A 21224-nucleotide genomic window follows, 5' to 3' on the forward strand; every position below is an offset into this window, starting at 1 on the left:
CTGGTACGGAAGTTCGACTACGAAAGAAGACACAACAATTTGACTGAGCATCATGACGAAACGCCACTATCACCAGAAGATAAATTTAGAGTGAACGTGTTTTATATACTTCTAGACGTTGCAATGTGTTCGTTAATAGAACGTTTTGAACAACTAAAAACATATTATGATAATTTCAATTTCTTGTATAGATTACTACAAATTAATAACGAAGATTTACGAAAAGATTGTGACGATTTAGAGATTCTCTTGAAGGATGACGACAATAAAGGCATAAATGCAATAGAACTATTATATATGACGAGTTATGTGCTTTCCGGGATATTTTTCAGAAGGATAATTTAAATATTCAAAACCCTTTCAATATTCGTAATTTTATGGTATCCAATAATTTATCTTTCCCTAACTTTTCAATTGATTTAAGAATACTATTAACCATACCTGTTAGTGTAGCGAGCAGTGAACGTTCCTTTTCCAAGTTGAAATTGATTAAAACCTACTTAAGAACAAGTATGTCACAAAAAAGGCTTGTTAGTTTGGCAATGATATATGTGTGGAATTAGACGTTAAGACCATTATTTCTAATTTTGTGAATATGAAATAAAAACCCTAAAATTTTACTTTAAAAAAATTCATGTATATTTATGTGATTTAATTTATTTTCTGTTATTTTGTAAAGATGTTTTTTTTTGAATACTTATATTCTTCTTCTGCAGCTTCTCACACTTAAGTGGGATCACTGTTGATGATGAGTCTCCTCCACATCCTCCTGTCTTGGGCTGTCACCACATCCAAGTTCTTCATCCTCAAGTCCTCTTCTACCAGCTCCCTCCATCTCTTCTTTGGCCGCCCATGCTTCCTCCTTCCTTGCAAATCCATCTGCATGACCCTTCTCCCCACATATTCGTCCTCCCTCCTCATCACATGACCAAACCATCTCAACCTTGCTTCCTGTATCTTCGCTCCTAAGTTCGTAACTTTCACTGTTCCCCTCACATAGTCATTTCTCAGACAATCCTTTCTGGTCACACCGCACATCCACCTGAGCATTCTCATCTCTGCTACTTCCATCCTGCTGATGTTATTTTTCCTCAGGGCCATAGTTTCTATAGCATATGTCATAGCTGGCCTCACTACTGTCCTATAGATTTTGCCTTTCAGATTGATCGGCACCCTTTTATCGTATAACACTCTGGCCATCTTCCTCCAGTTCCTCCACTCTGCTTGTATCCTGCATCCCACTTCCTTCTCAGCTCCTCCATCTTCTTCCACTGTTGAACCTAAATATCTAAAGTCCCTCACCTTCCTGATAACATTTCCTTCCAGCTCCAGATCTCTCTTCTGGCTGCCGCCCACTCTGCAACACATATACTCTGTCTTACTTCTGCTCAGTCTCATACCTCTCTCTTCCAGTACTTTTCTCCATCTTTCCAGTTTAGTTCCCGCTTCCTCTCTTGAATCTGCACACAACATTGTCCAAGGTGCATCTTCTCTCACCTCCTCCATCACAATGTTAAACAGAAATGGACTTAATGCTGACCCTTGATGCAAGCCAACTGTTACTTGAAAACTTTCTGTCTGTCCCAGACAGGTTCGAACACTTGTCTTCACATTTCTGTACATCTCCCGCACCAACCTGAGATATTTCTCTGGTACCTTCTTCTCTCTCAGACACCTCCAGACTTCTTGCCTTGGCACTCTATCATACGCTTTCTCCAGATCAATAAATGCCAGATGTAGCTCCTGTTGTTTCTCTCAAAACTTTTCCATCGTCTGCCGTAATCCAAAGATAGCATCTGTTGTTGATCTGCCAGGCATGAAGCCAAATTGTTCCTTTTGCAATCTCCACCTCCTTCCTCAATCTCCCATCAAGAACCCTTTCTAGGATTTTCATTGTGTGGGACATCAAGTTTATTCCTCTGTAATTTTTACAGTCTTTGTGCATCCCCTTTACCCTTGTAGATGGGTAAAGGGGATGTACATATTAAATTTAAATTTATATTAAATGTTCTAATTATTTCTGAATTCTTTTCTTATTTTCTCATCTATCTCGAGTTTCTTTTATTTTCCTAAAAGATAGTTCCACTTATAAAAATTATTAAAAAATTTTTACAAGTTACTAAATTCTTAATAACTTGTAAAATGCAAGAATCTTTTAAACTTTAGTTGAAATAAATTTTAACTTTAATTAAAATTCATTTTAATTTTGTTAGCGATTCAGGTCGGTGAGAAGGCTATAATCCCTGTATCATTATATTCAATGATTAAAGTGAAGTGGCTTTATCAAAATTTGCTTTAACTTTTGAGAATTTTTTGAATATTCAGGTTTTTAACGATTATCCTAGTCAACACTCCCGGGGTTTGTTACATTTAGCGAACCAACGTGTGGCTGTTCTGTCAAAATTTATTTAAGAAATTTCAAATAATTTAAATTTTTATTATCGTTAAAGAACCACACATGCCTGGATCGTTACAGGGGCGCTTAGATAGAAATTGCATGCGGGCAGCAAAGACCCTAGCGCCGGCTCTGGTTGTAGGGATCTGTTTTGGGGCCATTACTGTTTAACTTATATGCCAATGATATTGGGATAGGCTTAACTGCATTTGCATAATAATAATAATAATACATTATATTATGATCATTATATGTGTTCCAAAAGTCTATGCATATCTAATAACATGCAAGTATAAATCAGTGAATCTTTCCAGCTTTGAATTAGGAAATGAGATGAGAATTATCAAGGTTAAGAGAACTGTCAAAATAAAAGCAACATACAAGTTTAAGACAATGCATTCTTCCAATAAGAGATTCAGTGTAGAGAATGTATAGGCAGAAAACAAGTGTGGATGTGTCTGGGAGTTGTCAAGAAGATGATAGGGTGGAGAGAATATGCTCAAACAGCATGTATCAGGAGACTAGTAACGTTTTTTTTTATTATTATTTTTTTTTTTTTTTAATGCACTAAAGATTGTATAAATTATAGTCAATTAGTACTATGTCGGAAGCAGTTAAAAGGATTTATTGATATCTGAATAAACTGAAGTCACAATCCTTGGGGAATACTGAGGAAATAAAGCTGTTTGGGTTACAATGGAGAAAAACAGCAGATATGGAGCATGAAAAAACATAAACATGTTACGTCAATGAATTCACATACCTAAACCAACTTTTTTTCCTGTACAGGTGGCTTCTAGCTGCTTTATTATTTTTATAGGCATTTGAAGAAGGCAAGTATAATGGATGGCAATAGTTAAAAAACATCTTTTCTGACAGAACCAAGAATTTTTAGAAATGCTTTCATATTTACCAATCCAAATGTTAAGTCTTTAGGATATGATAGATTTTGTACTTCATCATCATCATCATACGTATCAAGGATTTAGGCCTAGTATGGCCTGTTCCGGCCTTAGAAGTCATCGTTGAATCATTTAAGAGGAGACGTCCTGGTTTTCTTTTTCTTAATGGCTTGCACTTTAAGGCTTGTTTTGGTAATCTTTCTGTTTTCATTCTTTAAACGTGTTTCTTTGAAGATTTTGTACTTGTTCTGAGTAATTCAGTGAGTAAGAGATGAGAAAACTTTTTTTTTTTTTGGAAGCCAATGAAGATATAAATGTGATGCATTTATGGCAGAAAAATGCCAAGGGCAATGGCAACTATTACTTTGAAAAATAATATATGATTTGTTAGCAGATCTAGGTGTTATCATATATTCTTTTTTTTCTTCACAAATTTCTTAGAGCCTTGACTATTTCAGAACTGCAAGTTATGTCAACAGAAGATAATTAAGTGCGCTGTTATCAGCAAAATTCTGAACGAGACACAGCATCAATAAGAGAAGATCACTAAAGTACAAAAGGAAAAGATTAAGCAAAAGAAAAATAGGCACATTTAGTAGCTAATCACAGGATAGACAGTTGTCTGAGAAGGTAGCAAGAAAGGACACTGCCTATCCAAACATTTTTTCTTTTATTCCATCAGCCTCTCTTTGACTACAGCCTACCAATAGATGGTATCTAATATTTCTGTGGTTTAGCAAACGTTCATTTGACTTCCAGTATGGAAATCACATTTGTTACACTAACCACTCAGCCAACCAGGCCGAGTGGTTAGCGTATCTGCTCTCCAGCCAAAAGGTTGCAGGTTCAAGACCCACCATGGGCATGGATGTTTGCGATTGTCTCTGAAAATACTAGTGGTAGTGGTTGGTGGTAGATGGCATTGGTGTAGATGATGAAGGTAGTTGTGGTTGGTGGAGTGGTCGAGACGGAGGGTTGAAGAGGAGGTGCCCTTCCTCGATGAGTCTTTGGACTCCCTGGAGGTGTTATGTAATAAATTTGATTTTATTAAGCCAACAATAAAATCACACTTTTGTAAGTCATCAGACTTACATCATCAGGGGAACAAGACTTGTATAGAAAAGTTTAGTACATATAAACAGAGGGACAAAAAAAAACTGTTGGATTAAATAATTATCTTGTAATTATTCTTTCTGTATTTTTTTTTTAAGACAAGTCTGGTACCCTTGATGATGTAAGTCCAATGACTTATGAAATATGTCGGGTTTTATTGTTAGTTTAATAAAATTTAATTCTTGTCAACAAACATGTGGTCTCCATATCAGAAGTTAAATGAATAGCCTACTTCACCTCGACTACAACTTCTAGCTATTCAAATAAATAAATATATATATATATATATCAGTGGTGCCACGTGCCCATTTTGATTGGGTGTGTTGTCGTGTGGATTATGCAACCCGCGCTATAAATTTCACGTCAATTTGACGTATGCATGGGCATCCGCAAAAAATTTTCCAGGGGGAGCAAAGCTTGGAGACAAATAATTACATCAATTAATTTTTATAATTATTGATGTAATTAAATAATTACATCAATAAACGGCTTTTAGCATTTTTTGATGTAATTATTTGTTGATGTAAACCATAAATACATTGTTTTCATTTTACATTGATTTTAATGATCTTTAATTCTTGGAAAAAAAAGTATTCAGAATTAATATAGTTTTTAGCAGAATTTCATATATAAAAAAATTGACCAGCATATTTTATTAAAAATCAACTAATTAATTAATCTCAAAATCCTAAATTGAATTATTTCAGTTTAAAAGCAAAAAGAATCATAAAACTAACAAGCAAAATAATATTAAATTACATACACTTACCTCTTAAAAATGTATTTTTCTGTTTAAATTTGTTTTGCTATAAATTTACAATTCACATTTCATTCAGTGATTCACTAGACACAGTGGGCGAACGAACACTGGTTGCTGTTCACAACAGTAATGAACATTTTTTTTGCAAATCAGAGATAGATGAACCAAAAACAGGAACATGCGTTTTACTGCTGCAATAAAAAAAGCATGTGTTCTATGGCAAGCCTGCTGTGGGGTGAAACAGGCTAACCCAGAATAAAATTTTAAGACAGAAAAAGCATCCCATTGTCGAGGGTGTGAGGTTACATATCTCAATCACTTTTACCATTATAACTTGTGTTTTTTACTTGATCCCGGGGGAATTCCCCATTGCCCCAACAAGCGGACATACATGACCGTATGATTGCATTTTTATTGATGTATGAAAGTTTTGAGAGTGCGTAGCGCATCAGCGCTCATCATAATTGGTCCAATGCAATTAATTGCAGGATAACTTTGAATACTTCTTAAGTGAGAGAAACAATTGGTTTGTTTTAGGATTTATTAGAAAACAACAATGAAGGAGAATACTATATTTGGTTGGTATATCTGAAATACTCAAAGATGAAAATATGTGAACCATCATTTATATGACATGTGAGAATAGGAAAAGAAAGGAAAGAATAAGTGAGTAGAAATACTTTCATTAATGCTAAACGAATTATTAATAATTAACATTTGTGATATGTGCATCCTATAAGTTGCTGGTAGAGCAAATAGCACAAGCCTATAAGCCTAGACATGAATAAGTGAATTTATGATGGCATAATTAAAAAAAAAAACTTACGAGGAGACAGAGAGTATGGCAGGAATAAATGATGGAGCAGCAAATCATTTCGTAAAATTTGTTGCCCATGCTATGTGTATTTCTCTGGTTTGTGTATATTTCGCTCCATTTTCCAAGAATTTTCTTTTGTTTACTGGGACTCAGTGTACATAACATCCAATCATTATCGGAATTATCCACACTTTCGGGAATCCTACATTCATTATTATTTTATTTATTTTTTTATTTTATTTTAGTATCAGCGGTTTGTTTGTCTTATCAATCTCACAGATGCTGGTGTTTTTTTTTGTAGATCAACAACATCTTATAATACACAGAATATTCATTTTTATTCAGGAATAGATATTTTTTACTGTCTGTTGTTTCCAAAGACTAGAATAAAAATGTCTCTATACCATTAAAAAACTTTGCAACCTCAACAGATGCTATATTGCATAGCAAGAGAAACATTTAGCTTTTTTCTCCTAGCATTCACTTTCAAATTTTCAGTTCCAGGAAACATGTGTAATAGCTGTTTGTAATACAGCAATTGAATACAGAAAGCACTCAACTCATGACAAGTGACAACATTCAATTGGATTGGTTGACACAATAGCCAATCACAGCCTAGATGCTGGGCGAGCTTAAAATGTGAGCTCACCCAGCCTCGCCTTTTCAGCAGTTTAAAAATACTAGAAGCTAAGAATTTGACCTGCTGCCTCCTCTTTACGTCTTTTCAAAGGGCGCAAAGGTGTATGCAGTTTGAAAGCACACCCAGGCTATTAACGCAAATGTGACGCAATGTTTACGCGTCAAAAAGTGCCCTCTTCATGAAGCACTAATACTTCATTATCCTCATGAAGAGGGCAATGAAGCATTAGTATATTGTGTTTAATTTTAGGAATCATGCAAAGTCTGCAAACAATTAGGGGAGACTTTAACGGGAATAAATGCAAAAATATAATATCGGTGATAATGATATTTCATGGATGAGCACCACACACCTAGCACACCTGTACTATTCGCCCATGATATATATATATATATATATATATATATATATTTATATATACATCAATGGCTATACAGAGAACCAATGTTTTATATGTTTTGCAACTTCTTTTGCATGGAACTGCTAAATATACACAAATGATCACTACTGGAGGATAAAGCTGGTGATTAAATTGAGCAGAAACTAGAGTGGAGTCCCAAAAGGTAAAGTTCAATCATATAATGTACTCAAGCAGAATCTGTGAAATACCAAAATGCTGTAATAATGAAATCTAGAGTGTAGTCTCCTGAAGGCAATTTCAATTTCCTTCTGCATGTCACTGCTGGAAGCACTTTTTTGAATGCACTCATGATAAATAGTTAAAACTCCATTATTGCATTTTCATTGATAGCATTTGTTTTCTCAATTTACCTTAATCTGAGAAAATAGAAAAAACAAAGTCATATTAAGCCATGTCTAAGAACAATGTGTTGAACAGGTGAGATACTATATTTGGCCAAAAATTACAGCTGAGTGTGCAAGAATGTTGCCATGATAAAGTTTCCATTGCTCAAGTTTCTGCTATTTTTGACATTACCATCTATTAATTAAAGATGCCAAGAAATTATATTATTGATTTTTAATCCTTTATCCAAGTAAGCAAAACAATGTTTTGTGCATTAAGTATCTTCACGTCTGAGCTACTTGTATATAGAGGCTAATGACATCATATCAGTTGCCTTAGTATGTATCCAATAATGCAAAGCATTATTGGATACATACTTCCCATTATACATACATTACACACACCCTTTCGGATGTGTATAATGCTATGCATAATGGGAAGGGCCATACCCAGACCAGTTCTGATCTTTATTGAGGACTCATCAGAATTATATTCAAATTGATGTGAAGTCATTAGCCTCTATATACAAGTAGCTCAGATGTGAAGATACTTCACACACAAAACATTGTTTTGCTTATTTGGATAAAGGATTAAAAACCAAGAATATAATTTCTTGGCATCTTTAATTTATAATAGAACCAAGTTAGAAAACTTTCAACATCATTGCCATCTATCAAATGGTTGGTCAACCTTTGTCATGTGTCATTAAATTATACACTTCAGCCATTCTTTAATTTCTAGTAGTTTGAATATGTCCATCACTGTCAGAATATTCATCTTTAATAAAGAATCTTTAAAATGAAACTTCAAAGATATTTGAGCAGGACAACTTGAAAATCCTTGCTACATTCACTGCATCATCATCACCAAATGCTATTTGCATTAATTTATATTTTTTGCTATTTTAGTAATTTTTACACAAAAAGTCATATGTATATTTTCCTGATTCTTAGATGTCACTCAATGCCATACATGCCTAATGCCAAACAGCAACTTTCACACTGACCACAAACAACTGATGCTTTGCTAGATGGATTGTGTTCACATCTCGTGGCATATGAAATGCGTACAGGCTGGTGTTTGTGTGTGTGTGTGTGTGTGTGTATGTGCGGTTTACAGAAAAATAACATAATTCCCAATACTTTTCAATAGTTTATATTTTATATACCTGATAATATATATATATATCATCCATAAGTGGTTGTAAATCTATAGTACTAATATTAGTACTATGGGTGGGCTAAGGGTAACTAATTCTGCTCTGGAGATGAAACATGGTCGAACCACCAGAAAATCCTTGTAAGATTTCAAAGTGGTGGTCTCACAATAGGCAACAAAAATCATCTCCCACCTAAAGTACAGAATTGGTATATCACATGAAAAGTTATCATGCAAATAATCTGCTAGATTATCATATAAATAATATTAATATGCAAGCAATAACAGAAAAATATAAGAGCATAGTATCAGCCTTACCATGGATACATAGTCAGAACTCATCCTTTCTCTTGTGTTGGCAATGTGATGATACACAACAAGAGGATGAATTAGGTAAACCAAGAATGTCAGACGGTCTAGAGGAACTAATCCTTTCCATGACAAAAACTGACTGATCCAAACTGTAAAATGTGCCATAAAATCACATAATATAATAAAATGTTAGAGAGAAAACTTTTAAGTAAAAACTGCTATATCTTGATTTTTTTTTAAATGAAATTTATAATTTGTACCTTGCAATACTTTTCTATTTTTTGACCTGCACCTTTAAATATGTTGTTGACATTCTACACAGGTTTATGGAAGAATAATTAAGTGATCACCTAGGTGGCAGTCAGTCACAAGAGAACTTCTATAAAGAAGGGATATATGTGGAACTACAAGGTTGGTGATTATGAAAACTTGGATTACTATAGAGTGGAAAGAGGAGTCGAGTGAGAAGTATATAGACACTGCATGGGCATTGATCAAAAGCTATTTAACAGTAGCAATGTATGAGTGTATTCCAAAGGTTAAAAGGCTAAACAAAATAAGAGTAAAATGGATGAATGAAGTGATTAAGTATGAAATCATGGAGCCAACATAAGATGAATGTTGGTAATAATCAATTGCATGAAGAGTACAAAGAGCAGGCCAGGAGGTAACTCAGTTGGTAAAGGCAGCAAAAAGTGCAGTATGAGGAGAAATTAGCTAATCAAGCTAAGAAAATTCCTAGCCAGTTCTTTTGATATGTGGCATGCAGAAGAAACAATGACTATGGGAGGATGATGCTAATTGGCAACATTGGCAGATTGGTAATCAATGCGAAGGATTATACTTAAATTATTTAATGATCAGTTTATCAGTATATTTCATCCTCATGAAAGCAACATCAGGAGAAGCTGGAGTGTGGAGGGTATGGCAGAGGAGAGACTGATAGTGAATGAGCATAAATATATGAGGAATTAAGTAAACTTGATGTTAATGAGGCAATAGGATTTGACAGTATATCTTCACATGTCTTGAGGGAATGTTCTATGGAATTAATGGCACCTTGGCATAATTATTTCATATGAGTCTTGCAACAGGGTGAGTTCCAAAGGAAGGTGGGGAAAATGTTCCACTTCACTAAGGTGGAGGATAAGACTAAGGCTACAAATTATAGGCCAATCTATGTCTGGAATTGTTGTCAAGGTATCAGAGAAGTTGGTGAGGAGTAGGATTCAGAAGTGGGTTGATAATAGAAGCATTCTTTAGATGGTTAGCATTGATTTGTTAGGGGAAGGTCATGTTTCAGCAATCTGCCAATAAATTATATTCTTGGTTTAATCATTTATCCAAGCGTACAAAAACACTTCAAAATATACTTACATATTACAACAAGGTGACAAATTCACTTCATAAAGAAGATGCATCTATGAGGGGGGGGGGGAGAGGGAGAATTGAAAAGTTTTGATAAACACCTAGGGCAAAAATTATATTAAAGCAACTGATATAACCACAAGAAAGAACATATTTTAAAACCCTTTAACCCCATATTTCATCAAATTGTAATAATTTTTCTTTTAGGATATAAAAGAAGATATGTCAGAGGTTTTGAAGAAATTTGAAGACACAGAGGTGTGGGCCATCATCAAGTTTTTCGTGCTGCAAGCAAAGTATGCAACTGAGATTCACTAATCTTTATGCGAGACTTAAGGGGACTGTAACCGAGCATACCCAGCAGTTTCCAGATGGGTGGCCAAGTTTAAAACCAGGCATCCTGAGACAACAGATGTCCCCAGATCAGGAAGACTTTTCAGTGCTCACACCTGAAAACACTGATGCAGTGCATACCATGATCCTTGATGATAGATGAATACCGGCCAAAAACATCACAAGGACTATGAGGAATATCCAGGGAATGAGTTGGGGTCATTATCCACCAACATCTGGACATGCAGAAGTGCTCAGTGAAGTGGGTCCCCAAATGTTCGAATGCCAACCAAGAGAGAATGTGTGCTGTCGCCTCAAGGGAGTTTGGGTCATTTTGAGAACTCAGGTGCAAATTTTTTGGCTCATATTGTGACTATTGATGAAACACGGCTTCATCACTATGATTCAGAGACCAAACAACAGTCAATGGAGTGGAGACACAAAGGTTCTCCATGGCCAAAGAAGTTCTGAACTCAAAAGTCAGTAGGGAAGGTTCTTGCCATTGTTTGGATATGGATGGTGTAATCCTTACCAAGTACCTCAAAAAATGTGAAACTGTTAAAGCAGCAGTTTATTCAACAGCTCTGAAGGAAGTACTGAGGAAAAAATGCCACGGGAAACAGAGCAGAGGCATGTTGCTTTTGCAAGACAATGCACCTGCTCACGATGCTCATGAAATCCAACAGACAATAGACAGCTTGAGCTTTCAATGTCTATCTCACCAACCCATTTGCCAGATCCGGCCCCATCTGACTATTTCCTATTCCCAAATTTAAAGAAACACTTGAGAAAGAAACAAAATTTACCACAGATAATGAAGTCATATCTGCAGCTGAGGACTGGTTTGTGCAACAAGGAAAAGACCTTTTTCTCAGAGGATTGCAAATGATGCAGCAGCATTGTAAAAAGTGTATAACACTTAGTGAGGAATATGTAGCATAATGTGTAAGCTACATGGTTCTACTTCAATTCCTTCATGGTGATTATCACAACATTTCAGCACACTCTCGTACAGTGGTGTATTTGGATTTTTCAAAGGCCTTTGATAGACTGCCATATGACAAGCTAGTAAATAAACTGAAACAGATGGAATTAGATAACAGACTAGTAAGTTGGATAGGTGATTGGCTGTCAGACAGGTATCAGTAGGTTGCATATGGAGGAGTGGTATCCCAAAAGAGGAAGTTCACAAGTGGAGCACCACAGGGATCTGTTTTGGAACCATTATTGTTTAACTTGTATATTAATAACATTGGGACTGTCTTAACTGGAGATGAGTAGTTGTTTGCCAAGGATGCAAAGTTGGGAAGGGCTATGAGAAGTCAAGCAGATGTTGGCTTTGCAGAAGGATCTGAAAGATCCACAACATATGTGACATATGCGAGTGGGAAGATGATTGGGGTTATCGGTTTAATGTTGCAAGGTCTTGAAATCTGGTAGGCAAGATCGAGATGTACAGTATACTATTAATGGAGGAATTCTGAAGGAGGTGGAGGAGATGAGAGATCTGAGAGTAATGGTGGATAGAGACTTGAAGTTTAGGGTGTCATACTGCTAAAATTGTAAGAACATTCCAATGGATTATATCAATAATGAGGAGGACATTGACATGCAGAAGCAAAGATATTATGGTTACTCTGTATAAGCCTTTGATCAGGCCATATATGGACTACTGTGCACAGATTTTCTCACCTGGTTTTCAGGGGGATGAGAAGATTTACTAAGTTAGTGTCAGGTCTATGGAATGTCAGATACGAGGAAAAATTGAGGGAATGCAACTTACAGAGTCTCGTGAGCAGAAGAAGAGGGGATATGATTGAGACATATAAGTTAGTGAGGAGTTGTTTACCAGATTAATGTGGAAAAGATATGTCATAGTGTAGAGGGAGGAAAGGAAAGTACCAGAGTCCATCCATGAAAGCTGTATAAGGAAGATGTGAGCAAGGGAGCGAGAATTAGATCTTTGCAGGGAGAGTGATTGGTTAGTGAAATGCATTGCCTGAAAGTGTGAATGCATTGCCTGATTTTTCAATCATGTTATCTCTTGTATTTTTCATTACTTCTTTTGCTTTTCATATTGCACTTTGAATTCTTTCATTGGCATTTTACATTAGGATTTTAAAGTATTGATCCATTTTAGCAGATGCATTTTTTTATTTCTTCTTTTTTGTGCAACTAAATTTCACTGAATCTCTAAAATGTTGCTCCATTTCATCTGATGCACCTTTCAGTATCTGTTCTGCTTCACTCATTGTATTCTTCAGACATTTAATATATATACATCCTATTCATATATTTTATCAGTTGTAACTTTATGTATTTTTTTTTTTTTACTATGCAGTGCACCATAAAATGAAAGATGTGTTACTTTCTTCGTTGAATTCTCATCAATCATTATTAAAGCCATTTTAAAAAAAAGTCATAGGTTCTAATATATTCAAATGTTCACAAAAGATGGAGTATTGTTTTCTGGGATTTTTATTTATTTTTTAACATTTTATCTTTCTGACTTTATAAAATGAATTAATAAGGTAATTAAATGTGAATAAAAGCAGACAGAACAAATAAGATAAATGAACATTTTTCAAAATCTACTAAATTACGTTTTCCATGATGCAATGCATAAAATTAAAGATATATAAAATTCCTGTCCTGTCAGGTGTCTTCTCCCTCCAGGAGATTGACTACCATATAAAATTCCTACTACTGAAATGCATGATGAGGTTAAAGATTAACTAGAAAAATTATTAAAAGATGCACTAGATAAAGTAGATAAATATTTAAAGATGTGCTGAACAAAGTCCATGATATATTTAGAGATACAATGTGCAAAACAGAGGAACTCAAATTAAAGATGACTAGAAATTATATTCTTGGCATAATCCTTTATCCTAGTGTAAACAGACCATTGTTGTGTCCAGAATAATCAAAAAATTAAGTAGGACAAAACATTAATTTATTCAGGAACAACTGACCTTGATTGTAGGTAGAGAATGTGGTGTTTTGACAATGAACGGAGTGTATATATGTATAAATAACACTAAGATAGAAATGAAGAAATTTTTAATATGAAAAATATGTGAGACTTAACCTGTTTTGCAGGAAGTCTAATAGAGAAATCTATTTAGGGTATTAATTTATTTAAAGCAGTTTGTTCATGTATTATAAGAAAACAAAGTGTATAAGCTAGGGTCCAAGGGTCACATTTTAGCTGTCCAGAATAACGTATGGCCAGAGGGAAAATGAAGTTATATGAAAAGGAAGCTGAATGCTTTCTAAGAAAACATGCCACACGCACATGGAGGTGTGCGGAGCGCGTTAAACAACATGGCGAAGTGTGCGAATCTCCGAGATTGAAGCGGGCAATATGAACGCCAATCCCCCCCCCCCACACACACACGAGGCTTTTTGGTTCCTGTTTCCTGACCTCGTGGACGTTGGCTCTCGGTCTCCGCCAGCAGAGAAGATTCTAGGCTGGCCATGGAAGTTATGAGTCGTCTGCCGTAGCATGTGAGTTAGGGCTAGCAATTTCCTCAGACCAGGATAGCTATGCTATATCGTGCATTGGTAATCCAGATGTGTGCCTGCGATACTAGTGAAAGTCCTGAGCGGCACATAGCCTTTCCAATTCAGAGAATCTGGCCGTGCAGCTATCGTGTGTGACCCAGAGAATTGTAGACCTTAAAGGAGCCTTGATGTCCAGACAAGGCTGAAGAAAGAACTGAAAGTCATTCTAGGAACAAAAATGTAGATTGTCATATTCTGTTTTCCAGTTGAAGATTTATGTGCGAAATCTTTAGGATATTTTGTGTAATGGACTTATTGTAAGGAACTTTAGAAACCATCCCTAATTTAGCATTGACCTGACCCTGTTAGAGAAATGTTTCCTAAAAGGGATTTGTATAAGAGATGATTGTGATATGTTGAAAATATAACAAGTGACCACGTGAGTGATAAAGGATAGGCTAGAAGTTTGTTAAATTATACATAGAAGTGGTCCAAGTAATTTGTTCATGTATTGTAATGTTAATATTGAAATTGAGGTCTTGCTAGCAACACAATATAGTTAACCATGCATTTATGTTTTCTCATGTATAATTTCTTGATTTAATAAATATGTTTCATAGCATTTGCCTGTGTCCAGCTTGTTATATGAATTCAAACTCATAAAATTACCATCGAACCTAGCGGGAGGGATCCATGGGTATCATTTAATATTTAGAGCCACGACTGCATGCTAAGATAAAGAGAACAGGAATTAGTTTATTTATTGTTGGAAGTTTATTACTGTGTATCACTCTGAAAGAGCTACCTTGGATAAGAACCTTGTCTATCCTCAGTATTGGCTGGCGCAGTTAAAATATAAATTTGTCAATATTTATCAGGTGAACTGTCTCAGAGGATATGTTTAAGAGCAGCATCCCTTACTTGGATAAAGCCCTAATCATAAATTAAATTACACGTGACTAAACTTAAGGACGGCCTAAAGTTAGCTTGTTTAAAGAAAGGAAAATTTGTATGAGTGAGTAGGGTATATATAACTAACAAGGTTAGATAAAGATAATATAATTAAAGAATAAGAAACCATATAAAAGAAGGTACATAACACCATGAAGTAACTTCATGACTAGGAAACTCACATAACACCATGAAGTAACTTCATGACTAGGAAACTCATATATAGAGGCCAATGACTACACATCACTTGACTTAGCATTCCATAATGCAAAGCACATATCCTTACAGACATGTATAATGCCATGTATTATGGGAAGGATTACTACCCAGACCGGTTTCAACCTTTACTGAGGTCGCATCAGTCGGAGCCAGACCCAGAAGCAATACCAAGGTTGAAGTAATGCAGAAGTCATATTTCCATATACAAGTAGTCAAAGATGTTACATCTTATTACCAAAATACTAGAGCCTCTGTAGCTCAGTCAGTATAGATGAAGGTCCCTTTGGTTGGAAAGACCTGGGTTCAATTCCCATCCAAGAAGTGAGGAACCTTTATCTGGTCTCTTTCGACTAAAGGTGAGTTAGCCGGTCTCATAGGGAGGTAGGGTTTTTTCACCTGGAAACTCATGTTTTTCATCCCCCAGAACAGGAAAACTGGCCCCGTGAATACACATGGAACTACAGTATAAAATACATACTTAATCCCTTATTAGGAGGGCTCATCCCATCCTAAGGGATGGGGGGGGGGACACGGGGAACCCCATACGAAATAAAACAAAAATACTCTAGATTAGAGATAGATGTTGAAAGTTTTTCCACTTAGTTATATTATAAATTAAAGATAACAGAATTATATTCTTGACTTGATCCTTTATCCAAGTGTAAGCAAACAAAGTTTGCACACAAAATAACTTCATGATTGGGGTAACTTGAATATAGAGGCCAAAGACTATGCATCACTTGCTTTAGCATCCCATAATGCAAAGCACATATTCTTACAGACGCGTATAATGCTATGCATTATGGGAAGGGTCACTACCCAGACTAGTTTCGACCTTCATTGAGGTCTCACCAGTGGGAGCCATACCCAGAAGTGACACTAAAGTTGAAGTAATGCAGAAGTCATATTTCCATATACAAGTAGCTAAAAGGTGTTATTTCTTATTACCAAAATACTCTGGATTAAAAATTGATATTGAAAGTTATATAGCCTCTATATACAAGTAGCCCAGTCAATGTTACTTCATGTATAAACTTTGTTTGCTTACACTTGATAAAGGATTAAGCTAAGAATGTAATTTCTTGACAACTTTAATTTATAGTATAACCAAGTGGAAAAACTTTCAACAGAAGAACTCAAAGTTATCAACAATTTAAAATCATAATGGACAAATGTGAATGAAATAGTTCAAGTTGGAGAAGTAGTGAAAGGTATACCAGATAAAGCAATTTAGTTTAAAGATTCCACAAAGAACTGAAGGGTAAAACTAATCAAATAAATGTTCAGCTGAAAGATCCAATGCAGAATGAATGTCACTAACACAAATGCATGAAATATTTGATCAGATCAACCTTCATCTGTTCTTAATTAGAACATTTTTTCATTTGATATATATATTACATACAGTAGCGTATGTCACTGACTAAAAGTATTAATTAATTTAGAAATATTTTCAACAAAACATTTGCCACACAACAGTTATGACTACTACCAAACATACTTTTAGATAATTATTATTATCTGAGACCTCCAGGGAGTTAAGGACTCATTGAGGGAGACTATAAATCACCCAAACCAGCTGTTATACTGTCTCTTAAATTCATTCACATGAGATGCACTCACTACTCGTAAAAGCAAACTATTCCACTCACTCACTGTTCTGTGAGAGAAAAACCCAGCTCTTATCCCTTTCTCGACTGCAAACAAACTTCCATATAACGAAAAATTTCATCAGAGGATATCCTATAACACCCATTCAAAAGTGTATAGGCCTCTAATATATCACCCTTCTTTCTCCTGTTAACCTGAGTCTGTAATCCGGCCTGGTTGGCCGAGTGGTTAGCGTATCCACTCTCTAGCAAAGGATGCTGGTGCGAATCCCACCGTGGGAATGGATGTTTGTGATTGTCTGTGAAAATACTAGTGGTAGTGGTGGACAGTATATGGCGTTGGTGTAGTTGCAGCTCATTGTAGATGGATTGAGTGGTGTAGACAGAGTTGTAGAGTAGGTGCTCTCCCTTGATGAGTTTTTGAACTCCCTGTGGTGTCATGTAATAATAATCCACATACTCGCAATCTGTCCTCATAATCTAAATCCCATAATCTAGATATAATCTTTATAACTCTTCTTTGCACCCTTTTCACAACTACTTTATCCTCTTGGAACCCAGGAGACCAAATCTGTGATTAATAATAATGGTGTGGTCTTATCAGGGCCAGAGGCAAAATGACTTCCTTATCCTTACATGTCATGGTTAGGATCTTCATGGTTAGAAACACTCCAATATTGCAATTATCCTTTCAGTTGTATTTGCAACTTTTGCTATGTGACCTGTGAACTTCAGATTCCTAGTCACCATCACTCCAAGATCCGAAACCTTATCAGTTTCTTGTAGCATAATCCTGCTAATATAATATGCCACTGGAAATCTCATCACGCCAAAGTGCATAACTTGACACTTACTAACATTAAACAGAGAGTCATAAAGATTCCTATAGTCATGAAGAGAATCGAACTTAGTTCTTTTCCAATCGAATTGCACAACATACTTCAGTTCTTCCAATTGCATTACATACATCAAAGAGATTAAGTATCTAACCAAATGTAAGTGAGCAACTTAATTCAAATATGTTTGCATCAGAAGTATTTCAGAATAAACAAGCATTTCAAAAAAAAAAAAAAAAAACTGGTGTATTTGCCAGGTTGTGCAACTAAATATACTTTGTAATGCTAATACCTGAAATGGTGTCTGAAATAATAACTTTCAGTGTAACTATGGGGAGTTAAATTATAGAATTTTATTAGAAAAGAAGCACAAGGACAAATTATTTTTTACTTTATTTTAAGCAGCACATATTTTTTAATGAATCTGGACTAACAATTTATGCCATTATAAAAAGACAAGTACCTTAAATTTTAATTATTTTTTTATACTGATGGCATAATGAGTATGACACATAGGTCATTTCAGAATATAATATTTTGATCCTATGTCAGTGATTATTAATCACTTTTATACTTGATTACCCTCCCCCCCCCACACAGAGTGATCAAAATTAAAGTATCCCTGTTTAAGGTCTTGTGGAGTGCCATTTGGTGTTATCCATGCTCTGCAACTTTGCAGGAATTATTGTGCATCATGCAGAAGCAATATCTAAGAGAAAAAAAAGTAGTTCCAAATTTCACAACCAGGGTGCACCATAAACACAAAATGCATGGAATTTGCATATCATGCAATTTGGCAGGTGCCAGGAGAGTTTAAAACAACGAACATCATGTTCAAGGTTTAATGGAATATTTATAGCACTAGGAAAGGATTAAAAACTAATTTGAATGCTTCCAATATTTCATCTCAGTCACTGAGACATCTTCAGGGATTACAAATAACTCTCTTGTAACACACACATACACAAAGAGAACACAATACTAAATGAAACACATAGTGACTCTAGGCAGTGCACCCTCTTTAGGCATTTGTAGGTGGCCTAGTTTGTCAAGTGGGACCAATGACAATTGTCAACGAGAAATTATGAGAAGTTTTATTCATCCAAATTTATTTCAATTTGGTTGATTTCTGAGTGCTGCTGCAGATTATTCTAAAAATAGTCTTTCCTTTTTAAATTGACTATGGTGGAGAATTAATACAAACATTTCCTTTTCATCAATTTTATAAAACCCCTTTAATATTGCCAGCTTGGTTGGCCGAGTGGTTAGTGTATCTGCTCTCCAGCCAAAAGGCTGCAGGTTCGAATCCTGTTGTGGGCATGGATGTTTGTGATTGTCTGTGAAAATACTATCGGTGGTGGTAGTGGACGGAGAGTTGTGGAGTAGGTGCCCTACCTCAATGAGTCTTTGGACTCCCTGGAGGCATCACGTAATAATAATTATGTAACTGACATGATTAGAAGTTTGGCAATGAAATCTCTATAAGCAGAAATTTAAATATTACGCTAGAACCAATATCCAAGAATGAAATAACGAATATAACAGAGAAGATGAAAAGTGGAAAGGCATGTGGCAATAATAATACAGAAATAGAAATGCTTAAGACTCTGAAGAAACTGCACCAGGTAAATTGCAACTGATCACAAACAATGCACTAGAAACTGAAGAGATCGCCAAACAGTGGAAAGAAGCGATGATAACCATAGTTTCAAATAAAGGAGTTCTTATTAGATTTGAAAATTGGAAGGTCTATAAATACCTGCAAATTTTTTCTATAAAATACTGGTAAATAGGATTAAAAATGAAATAGAAAAGATATCAAGGCATGAACAAGTTGGTTTTAGAACAGGTGGGAGTACTGTGCATCACATTTTTTAACTTAAGGACCATCTTTGTTGGCCGAATGGTTAGTATCTGTTCTCCAGCCAAAAGGCTGCAGGTTTGAATCCTGCCATGGGCATGGATGTTTGTGATTGTCTATGAAATAAGAGTGGTGATGGTTGGCAGTAGATGCCGTTAGTGTAGATGATGAATGTAGTTGCAATTGGTGAAGACAGAGAGTTGTAGAGTACATGTCCTCCCTCAATGAGTCTTTGGACTCTCTGGAGGTGTTACGTAATAATAATAATAATAAAACTTTACAGATTCTGCCAAAGCATTGATAGAGAAATGTTAATTTTTTAAATAATATTGGCAATGATAATATTAGCGAATTGCCAGGATGACAAGAAAAAAAAAAAATCCAGAGGAAGACCATGACCAGGATTGATGCAGTTAGATATGCCTTAGAAGACTGAATGATAAGAACTGACAATACTGGAGTTTTAACAAATAACAGACTGATTTAGAGGAAACTGTCGATAGGAAGTTAGTAATAATGACCTGATCAAATGCCATGGAACTATACAAAGCAACCATACGGAGTGCTCTCAAACAGTGTACTGGAAACGTATCATGTAGTACCACGATAAGAGGGGCTCCTTATGGTCACTCTGAATATTTCAATGGCATTGGATTAGGTCTGACACAAAGGTCTACTTAACAAATTACCATGACTGGTCTACCATCCACCCTTTGTAACTGGATTGCCACTTTCCTCCGTAGTTCCTCACTGCATGTTACAGTAGATGGTTTATTTATTTATACTTCCCAACAATTCTAGAGTATTCTAAGGACTTTTTAATTTTGCACATGTTCTTTCTGCTGTTTATAATCAATGTTCTATCACTAATCTCAAATTCAATCCACTGTTTTGCCTGTGATGGCAACTTCATTCATCTTTTTGATTTGATAAACCTTGCAGTGTCCATATATCTCAAGCAACAAGATCTTCCATAGTCAATGCCTTAAGCACTGATCTCCTGGTTATATTTCATGGGATGAAGACAACTTTGTGAACTTTAATAAGAATAAGAATCATGTTTGATTTCATGCAAGAAAGATCACACTTCACTTCCACACAAGATGTAATATCTGTCCATGGATTAAGTTAACTTCCAGCCTCTCTAGGTATAACACATCACATCCATAGCTTCTTCTGCATCCAAAAATCTAGATGTCCTTTTCTGCTTAAGACATCATTTCTCACCTCTAACTTCTTGTACTATATAAACCCCAAATCTTCCTTACCTTAAAATACTCTTTCTACATATGGGGTAGTAATAACTACTGTAAAAATGCTCTTTGTTGTTCCAGAAGAGGATAATTCGGTTAACTAGTGATCCCACTCTTACAGACTCATTCCAGTCACTTCTTAGAGATGTACTGTTTCCACTTGTGCCTCTTCTACAGGTATTTTCATGTATGCTGTTCTGCTGAACTGGCCAACAACATTCCTCTACTTTCTCTTGAATACATAAACAGAAAAGCAACTACTGGTTAACATCATCCACTGTCCTTCTCCAGACATACTGAACCAACTTCTTGTTCTCTTTTTTTCTTATCTATTGTGATCTGGAACGGTCCTACTTACATTGTTTTCCCTAAGAACTACAACTTCCAGTTGTTACCATTTGCTTGTGGTATTTCATCTCTAGCAGGAATTTATGAACTTAGCAT

The 21224-nt window shown here is 35.5% G+C and overlaps 1 protein-coding gene across 3 annotated transcripts in view; it reads right to left on the bottom strand.

Moving 5' to 3' along the window:
• Positions 1-21224, bottom strand: part of LOC150098036 (nose resistant to fluoxetine protein 6-like) — a 202238-nt gene that overhangs the window by 12722 nt on the left and 168292 nt on the right. For 2 of the 3 annotated variants that reach the window (XM_090406345.1, XM_090406346.1), the window contains exon 14: positions 8849-8991. In XM_090406345.1, the coding sequence (XP_090262471.1) occupies positions 8849-8991 (143 nt within the window). Of the gene's footprint in view, positions 1-8848; positions 8992-21224 lie in introns of those variants that run through there. The other variant, XR_016549590.1, reaches the window with a different exon arrangement.

Source organism: Typopeltis vanoorti, chromosome 16 (assembly GCF_054136105.1).
Source record: "Typopeltis vanoorti isolate ZY-2024b chromosome 16, IOZ_Tvanoo_1.0, whole genome shotgun sequence".
Taxonomy (NCBI): domain Eukaryota; kingdom Metazoa; phylum Arthropoda; class Arachnida; order Uropygi; family Thelyphonidae; genus Typopeltis; species Typopeltis vanoorti.